Source organism: Chrysochloris asiatica, unplaced genomic scaffold, assembly GCF_000296735.1.
Source record: "Chrysochloris asiatica unplaced genomic scaffold, ChrAsi1.0 scaffold00024, whole genome shotgun sequence".
Classification (NCBI taxonomy): Eukaryota; Metazoa; Chordata; class Mammalia; order Afrosoricida; family Chrysochloridae; genus Chrysochloris; species Chrysochloris asiatica.
In genome coordinates, this window is record NW_006408542.1 from 2,567,248 (window position 1) to 2,587,032 (window position 19,785).

At 39.3% G+C, this 19,785-nt stretch overlaps 1 protein-coding gene across 1 annotated transcript in view; it reads left to right on the top strand.

The window, feature by feature from the left end:
* Positions 1-19,785, top strand: part of CRIM1 (cysteine rich transmembrane BMP regulator 1 (chordin-like)) — a 270,004-nt gene that overhangs the window by 189,369 nt on the left and 60,850 nt on the right. Inside the window, exon 8 of the mRNA XM_006839357.1 lies at positions 14,526-14,654. Coding sequence (XP_006839420.1) covers positions 14,526-14,654 — 129 coding nt within the window. The remainder of the gene's footprint in view (positions 1-14,525; positions 14,655-19,785) is intronic.

Sequence of the window (19,785 nt, forward strand, 5' to 3'; positions counted from 1 at the left end):
ATCATGAGGTATTTCTCTTTCCAACCTTCTGAGGAAACGCCATATTGCTTTCCAGAGTGGTTGGACGATTTTGCAGTCCCACCAACAATGTAGGAGGGTCACAGTCTCTCCCTGTCCTAGCCAGTGACTTGCTTGATTTGTACAGTTGCTTAATGGCGATAGTTTGGGACTCAATCCACCTTATGTCCAGGTATGCCTGTATTCATATGTGATAGGATTTTAGGCTGCCTTGCATCTCTTTTGGAATGAAATGGGGTATATTTATGTGTTTACTTGTTTACTGAGTGTCTACCACTTTCCTGTGTCTGTGTTTTGCTTAGTGATCATGCCATACTTAATTTGGCCACCAATAGTAAAACACAAGATGGTATCCTTTTTCACCAATTAAGAAAAACTCTTGCACTAAGTATTAGCTCATTGTTTTTGAAATAATCCAGGGAGCCTTACTTTTTTCAGTGAAGCTAAAATTAATGTAGAAGTAATAAACTGTTGGCTTTGGATGATCTCAGGCCTTGGTTACAGAGCAGGATCAATAAACTGAGATCACTTCAAGACCATGAATCGTATACTTTTGGGAGACAAAGTTTCAGAGAGATTCTTAGAGGTTTTAGATACCTAGAGTCTGTGGGGATGTTCCACGGTCCTGTTAGGAAGTCCTGAGAGAGTAGCTATTGAAGCATTCTCAGAATGATTATTAAGGAAGTATACTAGTTAAACTTTCTCCTAATGTTGATGGAATTTTGACATTCTTGATGTACTGAAACTCAGATCTATGGATCATAAACAGCTTTTTGTGAAGAGTTGTCTTTTTTTAAACTTAATTTAATTCAATTTAATTTAAACTTCGGAATGGTTGAGATGCTGGAAGAACCACTAAAGCTATTCAAAACTACTGTGATGAGTTTGACTTGTCCCCATTGGCCTAGTAAGGCTCTCATCGCAAGACAAGGATTGCTAGACGCACAGAATCAGTTGTTTCACGTCATATTCAATAAGCTGATTACTAAGAGGTTAGAGATTTCTTTTCTCTCACAGACACCATGGTTATAGTCAAAACGTAAAACAATGGTATCAGACTGCCACTCAGCAAATCGTGAAAGGCGCCAGTGACTGGTCACTAACATTCTCCAAAGCTTACCAGACCATGAAAGAAAGTCTCGGCTCACCCACATCCCACATGTTTTTCTTGTTGTCAAAGGAGACAGAAAATGTTGCTTCAGTTACAGTTGTCAGGGTTCAGAATGCCAAGCCGATTGTCAGACCATTTATCAACTGAGCCTGTGAAGGGGCTCATAATTTATTTGTTGAGCCATCATCTGAGATCAGTACCAGCAATGGACCCATGATAGTCATTACAACAATAATGATAACAACAGCTAATATTCACTTTGTGGAATATGAGTATTTCGGAACGCTTAGTTGTACGCATGAGGAACTTACACATAGCCCAAGAGGCAGTTGTTCGAACAGAATAAGGGGACACTGAATGGTTTAAAATCAAGAAAGGTGGGCACCAGGATTGTATTCTTTCACCATACTTACTCAATCTGTATGCTGAGCAAATAACCCAAGAAGCTGGATTTTATGAAAAAGAATGTGTTATCAGAATTGGAGATAGACTCATTAACAACCTGTGATATGCAGATGATACAATTTTGCTTATGGAAAGTAAAGAGGACTTAAAATACTGATGAAGATCATAGACCACAGTCTTTGATATGAGTTGCACCTCAATATAAAGAAAAAATCCTCACCACTGGATCAACAAACAACATCCATATAAATGGAGAGAAGACTGAAGTTGTCAAAGATTTATTTTGCTTGCATCAACCATCAACAGTCATGGAAGCAGCAGTCAAGAAATCAAATGACGTATTTGCATTAGGCAGATCTGTTACACAAGACCTCTAAAGTGTTGAAGAGCAAAGATGTCAGTTTGAGGACTAAGGTACGCCTGACCCAAGCCATGATATTTTCAATAACCTCATATGAATGCTAAAGTTGAGTAGTGAACAAGGAAGACTGCAGGAGAATTGATGTATTTGAGTTATGGTGTTAGAGGAGAATTGAAAGTACCAAAGGCTGACAAAAGAACAAACAACTTATGTTGGGGAAAAAAACAGCCAGGATGCTCCTTGGAAGCCAGGATGGTGAGACTTCAGACATGTCAGGAGGGACCAGTCCCTGGAAAAGGATATATCATGCTGGGTTAAGTGTAAGGTCAGCAAAAAAAGAGGAAGCTCCTTAAGAAAATGCATTGGCATAGTAACAGCAACAATGGGCTCATGCTTAACAACAGTTGTGAGGATAGCGAAGGCTGGGTAGTGTTTTGTTCTGTTGTGCATAAGCTCACTGTGAGTCAGAACCAACTCAGCACCTAATAATAGTCACTTAGCCCTTACTGTTCAGAATACTCTCCTCTTTTAAATCTCATTGACAAAGTGAAGTTGTTAGGTAAGAATATTCCTGTTTTATAGAAACCCTGAGGGGTTCAACTTCACATTAGGTTGTGAAGGAGCAGCATGGCAAACTGGGTCTTCTAATTCTAAATTCATGCCATTGGCGTTGTTTCCCGTTACACCTCCTTCTTGAGAAGAGGTAAACCCACTGCTGCCCAGTCCATTGCAACTCATTGTGAACCTACATAGTGATTCTGAGGCTGTAAGTCTTTACAGGAATAGACAACCTCATTTTGCTCCCTCAGAGGGGCTGGTGGGTTTGAACTACCAACGTTGTAGTTAGCAGCCCAATGATGAATGAAACCACAGTACCACCAGGGATTGTTACTGCAGTTGTTAAGTGTCATCGAGTCAGTTTTGACTCATAGTGACATTGTATAGGGCTTCCAAGGAGCGACTGGTGTGTTTGAGCTACCAACCCTTGTAGTTAGCAGTCCTGTGTTTATCCCACAGTGTCACACCAGGGATTGTTGTTAAGTGGTATCAAGCTGGTTCCAACTCACAGTGATCCCATATAGGGTTTCTGAGGCAGGAAATTTTTTCCGGAGCAGGAAGCCTTCATCTTTCTCCCATGGAGCAGCTGGTGTGCTTGAACCACCAACTTTGTGGTTTGCAGTCTAGTACTTCTACAGAGCCACCACACTCCCCAGGAGAGGGAGATGAAGTAGCATGGTGAACATGAAAACATCTGCAACGTATAGGAGAGGTGTGGCTCAGATTCAAAAGCCATTCTTCCTCCTAGTACCTTGTACTCCCACTTACAGTTATTCTAACTTTTTGGTGTGGCTTAGCATTTGATCCAGGTTTTAAAGTCCTGGTGTGGCGCTCTGGGATAATGCACTGGACTGCAAGGTTGGTGGTTCAGATTCACCAGCCGTTCCTCAGAAATCCTGTACAGAGTCGCTATGAGTTGGAACTGACTTGATGATGCTTAACAACAACTACCCAGGGGATTCTGTCTGAACTCATAACTTTGCTGTGTGTGATCTTCACAAAAACTGGATATATGGCCTTGTTCCACATGTTCATTCCTGCTTCCCCTATCCTAAGGACATCCTTTATCATGAGTGCACTTAACTGTTTTCCCAACACTCTCTGCACTCTCAGGCTTGCCTTCTGCCCAGCCTCATCCATCCCTGGGCCCTCACCATAGGTACTCAATCCTCACAGAGTAAAATAAAATCCCGCTCAGCCCCCTTGACTCTGTCAGGCATGAGGTACCATGACCAACTCTTGTGTATTCTGCTCCGGACTGACCTTTTGTCGTATAATTCTTACCAGTCTTTGCTTAATCATCTGGTAGATTTGCCAAGCAGTCAGCAAAAGTGCACATACTTCATCCGGTACAAGATGAGTTCCTGAGTTGAATGAGTTCCCAGGTATTTTGGGGACTATTTTAGTAACACTCTATTTGCTTGGCACCACCAAGGAATAGTGGTGTCACTGAGGTGAATTCTCTAGATAATTGAAATTTTGGATGTCAAATTTTATGTTAATATATTTGAAAAGAGACCTTGTACAAGGCTTTTGTAGACTTCTGTGCCTTTTAAAGTCAAAGATACAGATCATAATTCAACTCATTTTTTGCCACCCAGTATCACCACTGTGTTTCTCACTTTGAACTGCTTGAGTTTGAAGATTTATTTGTGCATCAAGTTGCCAACAACTTTCTGATCCAGCTTGCTGTTTGTTAGCACCTAAGTCTAAGGGAGTCCTGGTATGGCGCTGCATGTTAATGTCTTGGACTTCAAGGTCAGTTTGAACCACAAGGTCGGAAGTTCAAGCTCACCAGTTCCTCCTCAGAAAACCTAAACAGAGTCGCTTTGTGTCAGAACTGACTCCACAGCACTGAGAACCCAAAGGAACTTCTTGTCTGATCCCCTGACAGTTAAGAAAGTAGAGATTTAGGGGCCATGCTGAGTTAGGGGTCCTGCTTCATCTAATTTTTTATTGTTAGGTATAAGAGTAGGCTCTGACTTTTAGAAATTGTATGTATAGCAGAACAAAATGCTGCCCAGTTGTACACCATCCTCACTAACATTGCTGTGTTTGAACCCATCGTTGTAAGCCCATTGTTACACAGTCATCCTCTTGTAATGTGCCTTTACTTTACATGTTTATGTCTTTTACCTCCATTGTTCATTAAGGATTGCTATGGGCCAAAAACTGTGCTAGTTACTGAGTTCATAAACAATGAATAAATCGTTGTTCCTAATGTCAGGACACTTCCTCCCTGGTCCTCAGCCATTTCCCAGAGGGTTGACTTGAGATTACTAGAACTCAGAGGCTCTGATTCTGCCCCACATTTAAAGTATAGTTATTAAGATGTTTATACAAATACATGCGCACGTATAAATATGAAGCCATAATTTTGTAAACCAGTTAAAGGCTAAAGACTACCAAGATATGTTCCCTATGAAAAGGAACAGTAAAAATAATATAAGAATAAAATATAAAGCAGGTACGAAAGGCCTAGATTATTCTTGGAACCCAGTGATAATTTTATGAGCTGTCTCAAACCGAGTTTCTGGAAGAAGATATCCTACTCTATATAAAAATTTATAATTTGTCTTTGTGGTCTTTTAATAATAATCTCATAAGAATACAACTGCCGTTTCCTGTCAAAAATGAGATTGGTAGAGAAAGAAAAATAATCCAGCAGCCAAGATTCCCTGGAAAAAGTATACAGCGTTAATAAATAGGTCTAAAACAAATACATGGTTGTTTCTCTATCTGACCACAAAATAATACATATCTTGGGAACATTTTCACACTCATCATCTTAAAATAAAATGAAAAAAACTGCTCTAAGTACTGCAGAAATCACAAAGATGTAAGTGTTGTTATGAGAAATATATACAAAGGAAAAAAAAAGATAGCTCAATGAGTAGTGACTGAAAGAATTTGAAAACTTCAACTGTGAAGAAAAATTTTTTCCATGACTTAAGACTTTCTTAAATACACATCCATGCTCCATGGAAATTCCCACTTGCAGATGAAGGAATTGTTAATCCTCTTTTTTTTTTTTTCCTGGTTGTCTGCATTAATAAGGAGCCGTTTCCCTCTAGCTTTGTTTAGAGAAACCTCATCTTCATAACACTTCCCTTCACAGTCTGCAATTGCGTAGATAATTTAAATGGGTTACATGAATGACTTATTTGAATGGTTTTCTGACTGTGGGTCACATTTGAAAAGCCACTGTGGTAACAGAGCAACCTATGAAGAGAAAGTAAAACAGATAAGGTGTGTCTTCTGGTTTTGTCTTGGCCAAGTGGAGCTCCGGTTCTATGGCCCTGGATAAGCTACCATTATCTGAAGGCCTCTGGAAGGCCAGATGTGTTTAGTCATTGTTGTTAAGTGCCTTTGAATCAGTTTCAACTCATAGTGACCCCTCTACAGGGTTTCCAAGGAGCAACTGGTGGTTAGCAGTCAAGCTTATCCTATAGCATCACATCAGGATTCCATATTTAGCCATGGAGATGCCATATATAGTTAATGATGCTTTGGGATTTCCTATCCATTGAATATTCACATGGCCTAATCAAATCCAGTGAAGAATTCTAAGGAAGAAAGTTGACTGAATTAGGTCTGAAAAGAAAACATAATTGTTTATCCTTGTCTCTTACAATCAAGTAAGCAGACTTGGGAGTTCTCAAAGAGCTCCTTTAAATATACAATCCATTATTAAAGCCCAAAAGGAGATATATTAGTGAAATAAGATAAGGTATTGATTTCATTTATCCGATTATCTCTGCTTAAATTTTTTTATCTTGCAAACTGTAAAAATGTATCTGCCTTAAAAAGCTTTTTGTAGAAATTTTCTTCTTCTTGGTATTGTCAACTCACAACTCACAGTGACCCTGTATAGTTATAGGGTTTCCTAGGAGCAGCTAGTGGGTTTGGACTGCCGACCTGTGGGTAGCAGTCCAGTGCTGATCCTACAATGCCACACCAGAAATTTGCCCAGAGTGGTGTTTTCCCAAAGATGCTTTCCTGAGTGGAGATGTGAATACGTGGTGGTGTTTGAGAGAAGATGTATGTATGTGTGAGTCAAGGACAGTGGTGGGCAGCTGCTAACCACAGCCATCACCTACATGCTGCTTAACCCAGAGCACAAAGCTTCTCAGAAGGGACTCAAAACCTATAACCAGAGTTAATTACTACAGGCTGTGTTCTGTTAGACCGAGGAGAGATGGCTCTGTATGTTTTCCGCAAGTGGTTTTTTTTTTTTTTTTTCTTTTTATTGTAAATTGAGTTAAGGGGCCACACGCATATTTTTTCCAAAATTGCCCATCCATACAGAAGAGCTACTAATTCGCTGTCAGCCTTTCCAGGATTGCTAATCAAAAAAGGTGTTTCACAGATTTCTCAATGGAGATAATTAGTATTATTTACAAGTGTCAGCCAGCTTGTAATAACCAAGATAATGAGAAGAACCTAGTATGGATTAATTTAGATCCAGAAGTTCAAGGAAGTAATTCAGATTGTTGTTGTTGTTGTTAAGTGCCATAGAGTCATAGCAAAACCCTGTTAAGGTTTCAGAGGAGCAGCTGGGGTTTTGAACTGCTGACCTTGTGGTTAGCAGTCCAGTGCTTATACTACAGTGCCATACCAGGAGTCCATAATACAAATTGGTTGTGTGACACTGAGTTGGTCTGGACTTTCAGTGACTCTGTATAGGGTTTCTGGTGTTATAAATCTTGACTGGAGTGCAAAGCTTTATCTTTCAACCACTGAGTGATGGTAACTTCTCAGACTACTGACCTTGGGGTTAGCAGCTCAATTTTTAGTCCACTATCTTACCAGGGCTCTTTATGATACAGATTAGACACCACATTTAAAGCACACATTAACATTTTCATTTAAGCTATATATAACTGAAATGTAAAAATCAGTGTTATGGACTTTGTTTCAGAAGCTAATTGATATAAATTTACACATTTTAAAATAACAGGTCAAAATGTTTCTTCAGTTATCTTTGTCATGAAGTCCTAAAGAAGTGTTAATGTAGGACTGATGTAAAATATTTAATTAGCATTTTCAGATGTTGAATTTGAGTTTCAACTTACTCCTTCACATGCTTCTTTTTGAAGAATTCCCATAAAATAAAATTACAAAAAAACCCCAACAAAAACCAAGGAAGTAGAGGTCTTATATTTGCTTAACACGTTTATAACTCCCCAATAATCCAGTATAAATTAATGTACGGTTTAGTGCTCTGGCCTTAGACTTAGAATAATGGTTGTTATTTTTATCTGATACCCTTCAAATTAATATGGTCACAGTTCCCTGAATTTCCCATTGTTACATATCTTGTTGTTGTTGTTGTTGTTAAGTGCCATCGAGTCGGGTCCGACCCATAGCGACCCTGTACAGGGTTTCCGAAGGTGTAAATCTTTACGGGAGTAGAAAGCCTCATCTTTCTCCCGCGGAGCGGCTGGTAGTTTCGAACCACTGACCTTAAGGTTTGCAGCCCGATTCGTAACCACTACGCTACCAGAGCTCCTTTGTTAAGTGGGTACAATTTTTCCTAGGAAACACTTGACCATCAGTATAAAATGCTATTGTCGTTCTTCTAAGACTTAGTGTCTAGGGCGCTCTGATTTGTGAAAAATAAGAATGCTCTCCTGGAAATATTTTTACTGATAAGACATTGGCTGAGTTTCCTAAGATTGGCAAGAAATACTCATCCCTAATTTTAAAATTAAAAAATGAGCCAGTGTGTATTTGTTAACTTGTGTGTTAATGCATGCTAGAACAGATATGGTGGTGTTTTTTGTGTGTGATGTTATTTTTTACCCCCCAGAATTTTTTTCTGTAAATCTTTTGTTAAAAATTGGTAGCAGAATACCTGCACTCTTAGAAAAACCAGCGGTTCTTATGTTTAAAAAAAAAAAAAAAGAAGAAGAAGAAAGGCTCCTGAATAGTGTACAGTGCTGGGAGAACCTTTTCACTCAAGAAACAGCAGAGGTTGAGGAGAGCAGTGGTTCCCACTCATATGCAGAGTAGGAAAGAGCAAACGGGATACAGACATAACAAACACCCATTTCTGTTCTTTATTGCTTCTAGGCTCAGAGAATATTTCTAGAATTCTTCACAAAGAAGCTGCTCCAGGGTTCCCTTTAGAAATAGTTGTAGCCAAAGACAATGAATTCCTGCTGTTTCAAGCCTTCTTCCTTTGGAGGACATTAAGGTATTTCTTTAATTCCTCAGCTGATTCAATACAAGATGAGATGGAATTTCAGGGTGGTCTATAAGCAATGCTTCATTGAAGTTCCTACCTCTGTGCAAGCATTTTCTTAGTCTCCTAAAAGAGGAGATCCAAGACCATTTATTTCCTTTTAAAGGAGCTACTGACACATCTCTCTGCCCAGCCATTAGCAGACAGTTACCTTAGCTCCAAGCAATTGTCAGCATTCATGTGTGAATGCCTCCAAAAGTCTTAGCAGGACTTGTCTTGAATTGGTAGACTCCAAACTTGCCAATGACAGGGAGGGCCCTCATCCTGCCAGAAAAGCACATGCTGACATGCTGATGTGCCGTTTGAGTATCCTACTGATTGTCATTGAGTCAGATTCCCATTCATTAGCAACCCTGTAAGCTGAGGAGAACTGCCCCCACCCATATCCAATTTTTATGGAAGCAAATTGTGGCATCTTTCTCCCGCAGGCATCTGTTGAATTAGAAATGTAGCCACTATGCCACTCCCATTTAATTTTGCTGTTGCTGAGTGCCATCCAGTAGGTTCAGGCTCATAAAGACCCTGTATAGTGCTTTTAAGGGATGGATGGTAAGCTGGAACTGCCCACCTTGCGGTTCAAACCAACCTTGCAGTCCAGCACATTAACCTACAGGAGCACAGAAATGTAGGGTTTGAACGAGAATCTTCCAGTCTCCAGACCAAGACCCCTGAGAGTACTTCCTGTATTCAGAGCACTACTGCACAGTCTAGGAAGAGGGTATAGGATATTTACAGCTTCTGATGAGCCATCTCAGGATGCTCTTCCAGCCAAGCAGAGAACACATTTACATACTTCACAAACGCTTCCTAAAAATTACTTAAGTGGATTAGAAATAATACAGTCATTTTGCATGATACACTGATACTATGATTTCTGATTGTAGATTTTCTTACATCACTCCTTTCCCCACCAAGAACTTTCTGGGGTAGAAACGACATTAAAAATCTAAATGAGCTCTTGGTTGTTAAGCTATTCTTAAAGGAGTGAAAATTGCATATTGATTTAAAATTCTTTAAGGCCGGTTGGTGTTAAGTATATCTCACATTGGAGTTCAATTGAATTTCAGTAGTCTCCCAGTTCCTTTCTTTAAAAAGAAAAAAAGAATTCCCTGATGTTAGTAATAGAACCGGTTCTAAGATTACATATTAATATGTTGTACTTAAAGCCAACTCTCAGATCTGTTTAATGATAATATCAGATTTTTCCTAGGTCATATATAGTTGCATATTTCTGTTGTAAAAATATTCTCACAGAAATCTGACTAATTTGTCAGATACGGCCTGGCACAGTAGGAAATCAGCACTGAATGTGGAGCGAATGATGAAAAGGTAATAGAATACATGACTTCAGATGAAGTGTTAGGAGACAACTAGTTGCCTGCAAATGTGTCTATTTCAAATCAGCAGTTACTCCAGTGACATAGGATAACAACAGTAAGTACCCAAGAAACATTCTTCGCCCCCACCCCCAAAGGCTTTAAAAATTTATCTTGGCTTGTATGTGAATAGGAAAACGGTATTCATTTCGCTAAATGTAATGAAACGAGATGACAAATGTTAAAATGCCTTCTAGAAAAATGTAAACTGCTGTCTCTATTTAGTATATCACAAATGGATGTTGTGTTCGCCCTGATCTATCAGGGGGAAATTGAATAGTTCCAGAGTAAATGGACAGTCTCCGTGAATAAATGACTTCATTGAGTTTTCGTGTGTTTTAATGAATATTAAGGGGGTCAGAATTTGAAATGTGTACTTCTCAATTCCTTCCCTCTAATGTAGGCCATCAATGAATGGGAAAAAATATTATTTGGAGGCAAAGCCTAAGTTTTTACTTCTTACATTCTGCCACATCATCTGAAGCCTGGAAGGCATCTAATAGAACTTGTTTGACCTAGAATATTTAACCCTCTCATTTCTGCTTTGAATTTTTTGCTGATAGCTTGTATTTTCATTGATGGAAGGCATGTGGAATCAAGTAACAGTTCTGAACGTTTGTTATGAAATGTGGGTATTCATACATAACATGTGGGATATACACATCCCTCTGTACTCAATGGCTTAGATTCTGTGGAATATACTAGTTATTTCTCAACTGGGAGATATGGGGGGAGTTACGTGGTACACATATATCCCTCTGGACTTGGGATAGGATTAGTGGAACACATGCTTCTCTGTTCCACTCATTGTACTGCTGTCTAGAGTCTATGACAGGCACAGACAATTTAAGAGACCCTAAAAATACCGTAAAGATTTACACCCTCGGAAACCCTGTACAGGGTCGCTATGGGTCGGAACCGACTCGATGGCACTTAACAACAACAACAACAAAAATACCATGTTCTAGCAAACATGGGGCCACCACAAGAAAGGCAACCTCCAAATGACACACCGGAACCCAGAAACACACTTACAGGGCTTATCTCTTAGTAAAATCGTCAGAAGAAACAAGTGTTACAAAATCACATCTCCAAGATGTATCACCTTATGTAATACCCTGTAAATATAGTGGTATTTGACATTCACCCATTTCTTCCATTTCAGACAGTTATACAGGTCCCCTCTTGGTGACTATACTGTCAGTGAATGGATAAAGCAACCTCCAAGGAAGGAAATGTAGGATAGGGGCTATATGCCCCTTAGGGAATGAAAGGGTGATCATACAGCCTTGTGGGACTCCATGATCCATCTGTCAGCTTGTCATACTGTGATCCTACCGGTGTTGCTGTGATGCTGGAAGCTATGCCACTGATACTTGAAATACCAGCAGTATCACATGGGTGTTTTAAGTTGTAGTGGAGCTTCTAGAGTAAGACTTGAGAAGAAGAACCTGGCAGTCTACCCCTGAAAACAACAGGCAGTGGAAAAACTCTAATGGATAAGACATAGTGCTGAAAGATGAGCCCCTCTGTAAGAAAGGCATACAAAATGACACTTGTGAAGACTTTAAAAGTTCTTAAAGTAGAGTTAACTGTAATGACAGGGAGAGAGTAAAGCTTTCAAGACTTTTATTGCTACTGAGGCATGACTCAAAATGAGAAGAAACAGTTGCAGATGTCCATTAATTATTGGAAGATGAGAAGAACTAAGTATGAACCAAAGAAAATTGGAAGTTGTCAAAACCGAAATGGAACATTTGAAGATCAATATCGTAGGCATTAGTGAGCTGTAAGAACTGATATTGATAGTGACTGTGTGCCGTGAAGTCGGTTCCTACTCATAGAGACCCCGTACACGGTTTCTGAGGCTGTAAATCTTTATGGGAGCAGAATGCCTCATCGTTCTCCTGTGGAAGAGCTGGTAGTTTCGAACTGCTGACCTTGAGGTTCGCAGCCCGATTCGTAACCACTACGCTACCAATTAGTCATTTTTTTAATGGGACAGTTACATGGTCTACTATGAAGAGGAATGTCAGCTAAAAGAACACTATCAGTGATAAGGTCCAGACACATACATGAGAGACCAGTTAATGTTAGTATTATCCAAATATAAGCACCAGCCACTCATTCCAAAGATGAGGAAATTGAAGATTTTTACTAACTTCTTCAGTCTGAAATTGTTCAAACATGTAATCAAATAAAATAATTACTGGTCATTGAAATGTAAAACTTAGAAACAAAGAAGGGTTATTAGTTGGGAAATATGACCTTGGTGATAGAAACTATCCTAGATATTGCATGATAGAATTTTATAAGACCAGCGACTTAATCATTGCAAATACATTTTTTTCGATGACATAAACCACAACTATACATTTGGGCATCACCATTTGGAATGCACAGGAATCATTCCACTGCATCTGTGGAAAGAAAAGTTGAAGTTCAGTGTCATCATTCAGAACAAAGCTAGGAATTGACTGTGGAGCAGACTATCAATTGGTCATGTGCAAGTTCAAGTTGAAGCTCAAGAAAAGTTAAACACATTTAGAAAACTCTTCCCTGATATGATAAGTGTGCTTTAAGTTAGCACTGGTCCTTTGTTTTCTTTGTCTTGTATATATGGTTATAGAGTCATTCAGACAAAATATTGGCAGTTTCGTGGCTGAAATAGAATTAATTAATTGAAGTACTAAATGACAATGGTAATGAAAATCCATAAATTTGAAGTCTGAAGGCTCTGGTGATTTTTTAGGAGAATGTCAGAAAAATAGAGAAACACTATATTCAGTATGTCTTAAAACTTGTTTAACTGACTTTTTGATGTTTACAGTTAACCTTTCAGAAAAGGTACTTTTACTATTGGAAGAAATTATAAATTTTATAGCAGTAGAAAGTTTTTATACAAGTTTTAGGGAAATGTTCTTCAAATTATGTCTATTGTAATAAAAATAGAGAAAGTATTTTTATCAGGGAAATGTTGATCACAGCATCTCTGTAATAAGTCACAGTTGCGTGCTACCTGTGAAGAGTTGAATCACCATCTGCTTTTAGCAAATAGATACAAATGTAGAACTCTTGATGTGAGCAGTGGCAGTTAAAACACTTGCTTTGGTCTCTCTTCCTTGGTAACAGGAGATGAAACTTGAGAAGACACTGTGGATAAATGGATATAGTGTTGGACAGGAGGTCAGGAACCTCTGTTGTGTTCTATTCCCAGCCTGCTACTGGGTTGCTCTGTAAACTTAGATAAGCGAGTTACCCTCTCTGCACTTCATGTTTTCCATCTGTGAAAACATAGGTGAAGACATTCTGTGTTTGGCACTCTCACAAAGATATTGTGGTAACCAGCTAATTCTGAGAAACTTCATTGTCTTTTGGTTGAAAAGATGTCCATGTAGCTGCTGCTTCCTTTGATAATGCTCTCCCCAAACTGGGCATTATATAAGCTGTCACTTACAATGTAATACAAAACAGCTCTCATTACAACAGACTTTATGGTGCCCAGAATCTAAGACTGTGACTCTGGAGCCAGAAAGCCTCACTGTGAATCCTAGGTCCATTTACTCACTTTGTGACCTTGGACAAGTCGATAGCTCGATGTTGTCATCTGTAAAATGAAGATGGTGATAGCACCTGTCTCATTGGATCATGATAAGGCTTGAAGGTATTGATGAAAAGGACTACAAAGATTAAATAAATACGTAATATGCTTTGTAAATAAATACATACTATGCATTATATGAGCATGTGTAATTCCTGTTATTATCTAGAACAATTCTTAATTATTAGCATGGGGGTGGGGGAGGTAAAACATCTCTTAGGCCGTGGTTTTGTCTGTGTGTGTTCCCAGAATGGTGGGCCTCTTTTCTCCCAAATGCCTGTCTCTCACTCTGCCACTCCCATAAGCTTGTGGACCTGGAGTATGAGCTCCTATTCAGTGTCTTCCTTATGTCATCTGTAATCACTGAGTGAGCATCACACATAAGATGTGTATATCTGATATATTAATTTGGAGGGAAAGAGCTAACAGATTTGACATGGGGAGTGGGATAATAGGCAGTTGGTCACTTTGTCTTGATTCTTAGAAACTATAAGTAAGCTCAGAAAACATCAGAAAGAAATGGAAGAAGCATTAACAATATTAGCAAGTTAAATGGAATTAATTTTAACCTCTCTAAATCTGCTTTGTGTAGTTTGACCAGCAGAAAAGTATTTTGTGAGGACCTCAGGAAAAAACAACACATAAATTGCTCAAACATAAAGATTTTCAAAATTCCAGTTTTTAAAAACAGTTGTATATAGGGGTTAAAGATATGATGAGAGTATAAAAGTTTGAGATTTGATGAGAATTATTGATGAGATTTTTCTATAGAACTTAAAAGATTGAATAGTTCCCAAGAGGTAATGATATGTTTCATTGACTTTATTTTTTTTTCTTTTTATTATTAGAGCCAACCTACATCACCATTGATCCACCTGCTTGTGGGGAGCTAACAAACTGCACCCTGACAGAGAAGGACTGCATTTATGGCTTCAAACTTGATCACAGTGGTTGTCGAACTTGTCAGTGCAAAACCAGTGAGTATACAGTAGACTGTACTTTTCTCGGTGGCCTAATAGGATATTGTCAAAGCGTATTATGTGATTGAGGATCTTTTTTACTCCTGTTAATGACATTCCCTTGGCAACCTGAAAGAAGAAAAAATAAAATTAGACTTACACAAACAAATACACAGTCATTTATAAAGGAATAAAAGCTGCTATTTTATTCTGATTTTCATATTTGTTGCATTGTATTCAGAAGCTCCCATGTGTCCAACAGAGTTGTGGATGCAGCCCTGTGAGGCCTTGAAATGCATTTTTCAGCCTCCCAGTCATCTCTCGCTATAGCACCCTGGCTGGGGTCATCCAATAACAAGAAGGTCACTAACTCAGAGAGTGTCACCTTTCATGTAACAGCAGTTGTGATTCTTAGAGTTGGCTTCATTTTTTAACTTCAGCTTTACCTCCATGTAGATTCCAATCCTATCTCCAGGCCAGGCCCTCTGAAACTGAAAGAGTCTATTGCATTTCTTCCAGGGAGGACCAAAACAGTCACTCTCTTTAAAACAATTTTGAACTTCCCTAGCTCTTCTACCAGAATATCTTCTTTCTTCTACCCACTAATTTCTACCACAGTTAGAATGGCCCTGTGGCCTTTCTTCAGGTAACATCATTTCTAGAACTTTCCTGATCCTCCCCTTGTGTAAGAACAATGGAGTGCAGCCTCCCAGTAATTTGCGGTCCATTGCTCTCACATAAATGTGTGGCCCATAAACAAAGGAAATAATCTAGAATGTGGTCTGTTTAATGCAGTGCTTTTATATACCCTATATTTGCATTACTTCTTTGAAGAACACAGTATTGGCTGACCAGTGAGTTTATAAGCAACTAGAACAATTAGATGCTTTCCCCATCAGCTGCCATTAAGTGATTCTCATTCAATCTGTATTTGAACACTTTTAAAAACTGTATCATTTTGAACTATCGCCTAACTAGTTGGGATATATTTGAATCTTGATAAATGATCTTGTAATTGCCTCTAAATCACAGTTTATATTAAGTAAACATCCTTTATAGATCTTCTTCTAAATCATTGAATTAAAAAAAATAGTAAAAGGAAAGAAAAACCAAGGGCAGAGCCCTGTAGCGCTAAAGGCTTTCCTGTAAAATGACATTGAACTGTTAATCGTCACTCTCTGAGTGAAGAGGTCTTCAGTTAGCATGTCAACTCCGGTTGTATAAGGAAGTCTTGAGACATTTGGCTTCTATCGAAACCGGAATCGCAGTCCATCTATTTACACAATTGCTTTCCTGGAGACTGTATTTTACAAATAAAAGGAAAACATGACTTGTTCATCCTGAACTCATGCTGGCTCCGGGTTACCAGTGTTTTCCTCTCTAAATGTTATTAATCAGATTGTAATAAATTGTCACAATTGATACCAATTGTTCAATAATTATTTCTGGGGTTAAAAAAATTAAGCTATGAATGTCAAGCTTAGTTTTCTGTGTTTTTTAGCATCTTTTGTGCCACTTAAATTGCCATTTGATCTCCTTTAATTTTCTGAGATCTCTCTCCATTCTCTCTGGAGCTCTCGAAACATAAACGATGGCTCTATAAGCAGATTCACTGTGGACCTCCAGATACGATTATCTCAGCTCAGAGACTGGGAATGACTTAAAGTAGATTGTTGTTGTTCAGTGCCGTCGAGTCAATTCCGAACCATAGCGACTCTGTGTAGTAGATAGGTGCTCACTTTCTGATTTATCAGTTACCTGAGCTGTACATTCCTTGAACTTTAATTGTTCACCACTTTAATTGTTTTGTTTTTGTTTTTTAACATTTTACTGTGAACAGAATGAAGGTTTACAGAGTAGAGCATTAGTTTTGCATTAAAAAATTATATGCTTGTTTCACCTCAATAATTGCTGTTTCATCGATGCAGTGTCTCTCATCTCGCTTCCTTTCCATTTGGTCCTCTTTCCCCACCCTGTTGAATTATGTCCTTGGTACATGCTTCCCTTCTGATCTTTGATGGTTGACTGCATTATGGTGTATGTACCACGCCAGTGTTGTGCTTCCTGTAAACCTATCTGTTGCTTAACTTGAAAATTGAGCCTTGGATCTGAAGCGTGCCCAAGGACCATAGTCTTGGTGCCTCCAGTCTCTGTCTGACCAGATAGCCTGATCTTTTTTTATGATTTGGACTTTTGTTCCGCATTTCCTTCTATTCTATCCAGGACCTTGTAATGTGATTCCTCTCAGAGCAGTTGGTAGTGTTATCCGGGACCATCTAGTTCTTCCATCTCAGGGTTGTGGAGACTGATATTCACTGGGTCCATCAATCCTTTGGACTAATTGTTTGTTACTAAGCGACTTCAGTGTTCAACACTCTTCTTTCCTCTGGACAGAGAGAGACCAGTGGTTGCACCTTAGTTGACCACTCATGAATTGATATTTATCTTTTTATTGTGACTTGAGTGAAGGTTTACAGAGCAATCCATCAGTTTTACATTGAACGAATCATACACTTCATTTCATCTCAATGATTGCAGTCCCCCTGCATGTAACAACAGTTATCCATTTTCTCTTTGTGGTTCTTAATTCCGTTTCACCCTCCTTTCCAACCCTTCTGAACTTTGTTCTTAGGATAGTGTTGCACTTTTGATCTTGAATGGTTAACCATTCCACGGTGAGAATACCCCTTACATACCTATCTACTGATTGGTTGAAAATTAGACCAACAGGATGAGTTGCGTTCCAAACCTGAAGGGTGACCAAGGGCCATACTCTTGGGTTTCTCCCGTCTTTGTCTGACCAGTAAGCCCAGTCAGTAATTTTGAGTTTTGTTTCACATTGTCTCCCACTCTGTGACCTTCTAATGTAATCCCTTTCAGAGAAGATGGTAGTGGTGGTTGAACAACATCTAATTCTTCTGGTCCTTGTTGTTGTTGTTATGTGCCATCGAGTCGGTTCCGACCCATAGCGACCCTGTATAGGGTTTCCGAGGGTGTAAATCTTTACGGGAGTAGAAAGCCTCATCTTTCTCCCGCGGTTGGTAGTTTCAAACCGCTGACCTTAAGATTCGCATGCAAACCTAATATTCATGGTTCCATTATCCACTGACTGACTGTAAGCATCTGCAAGCTTCATCATTCTTCTTTCTTCCACTCATGGAGACATCGATAGCTACTTGTGATGGCTGCTCATGAGTTGCTTTTAAGATCCCAGTCACTACTCACCAGTATTTGATGTAGAGTGTTTTCTTTGTGACCTATGTTATGCCAAGTGACCCTGGTGTCCCCTGAGACACTGTGGGATTGAGTTCCCAGGCTCAGCAGCTCTTTGCCTATGGTGTTTGGTAATGTCTAAACAGTTTTCATAATTTGCCCCCCTGTGTGTTCCACCACATTCATAGGTGTGTTTGCAGCAAAGGTAAATGCTGTGTTGTTAAGTGCCATCAAGTCAGTTCTGACTCCTAGCAACCCTGTACAGGGTTTCTGAGGCTGTAAATCTTTGCTAGATGTAAAAAGCCTATCTTTCTCCTGTAGGAGCGACTGGTGGTTCACCATCCCGTGTTTATTCTCTCTTTTATGAAAGCCTTATATATTTGTGGATACACTTCCACTCTCCCTCCCTCCATATCTGTTCAGCCTGTATATTTGTCTATATATCTGCCTGTAGAGCACTATTGTTGCAGGATCATATATTTATCTTTATTCACTTTAGCCCTTGCATTCTTCCTTGTGCCTTCACCTGTCTTCATCATTCTTCTGCCAAACTCTCTCTTCTTGGACATTGCCTTCCCAGTCACCGTTGCCGACAGTATCTACTCTCTAGCCAGCGAATTACTCACCCTTACCTCCTACTGTTAGTGGTCACCAAGGACTATTTCTTTCAGCATGGGAACCTTGTCTTAAGTTTTTACAGTAGTGGTCCCATACAATATTTGTACTCTTAAGATCGAGCAGTTTCACTCAGCATAATGTCCTCCAGGTTCATGTATGTTATGCGGTGTTGCGCAGATTCATCATCATTCTTCAGTGTTGCGTAGTATTCTATTTTGTCTACATATCAACGTTTGTTTATCCAGTCTTCCATGGATGAGCATTTAGGCTGTCTCCAGCTTTTTTGCTATTGTGAATAGTGCTGTGATGAACATGGGTGTGCATACGCTTCTTGAGGATATATACCAAGTAGAGGGATTATTGACTCATGATACTTGTCTTTACAACTTTTTGAGGAAGCACCATACCATTTTCCACAGTTAGCCACTTTCTTTTGTAGGGATATGTTTGATGAAGATGACTATTGCAAAATAGAAGTTGAGTAATTCCATTTTCTCAGTTACATGTTGGCATCAGATTCTATGTCCCATGGAGCTAGTACTAAAATAGAGTTTAAGCTGTAGTGGTTGTTGCTGTCTTTAAAATTTCTCAAAATCCTCCACTCATATGGGCCTCTACTGCCTCCCTGGCACTTGTTGCTGTTCAGGGGTTGTCCAGTCACGCTTATGCACTGGTCTGCTTTTTGTCAGCAAAAATGAAGAAAACTCTATGAGGTAGATTGATACAATCTACCTCAACAACCCACCACTTGTCTGTCCGTTTGTCGTACTATTGTGGCTTGTGAGTTGCTGTGATTCTGGAAGCTATGCCACCAGTATTTTAAATACCAGCAGGGTCACCCATGGTGGACAGGTTTCAGATGAGCTTCCAGACGAAGACAGACGAGGAAGAAAGAGTGACGAAGTACTTCCGAATATTTAGTCACTGAAACCTTATGAATAGCAGAGAAACACTGTCAGATACAGTGCTGGAAAATGAGCCCCTTAGATTGGAAGGACTCAAAATGCAACTGGGGAAGAGCTGCCTCTTCAGAAGTAGAGTGAACCATGATGACGCAAATAGAATAAAGCCTATGGGAGAAAACCCGTGGGACCTTCATGTGTTGATGGGGCACAACTCAAAATGAAGAGAAACAGCTGTAAACATTCATTCAAAATCAGAACATGGAACGTATGAAGTATGAATCTGGGAAAATTGGAAGTTGTCAAAAATGAAATGGAATGCATAAACATCGATATCTTAGGCATTAGTGAGCTGAAATGGACTGGTATTGGCCATTTTGAATCTGACAACCACATGGTTTACTATGCTGGAAATG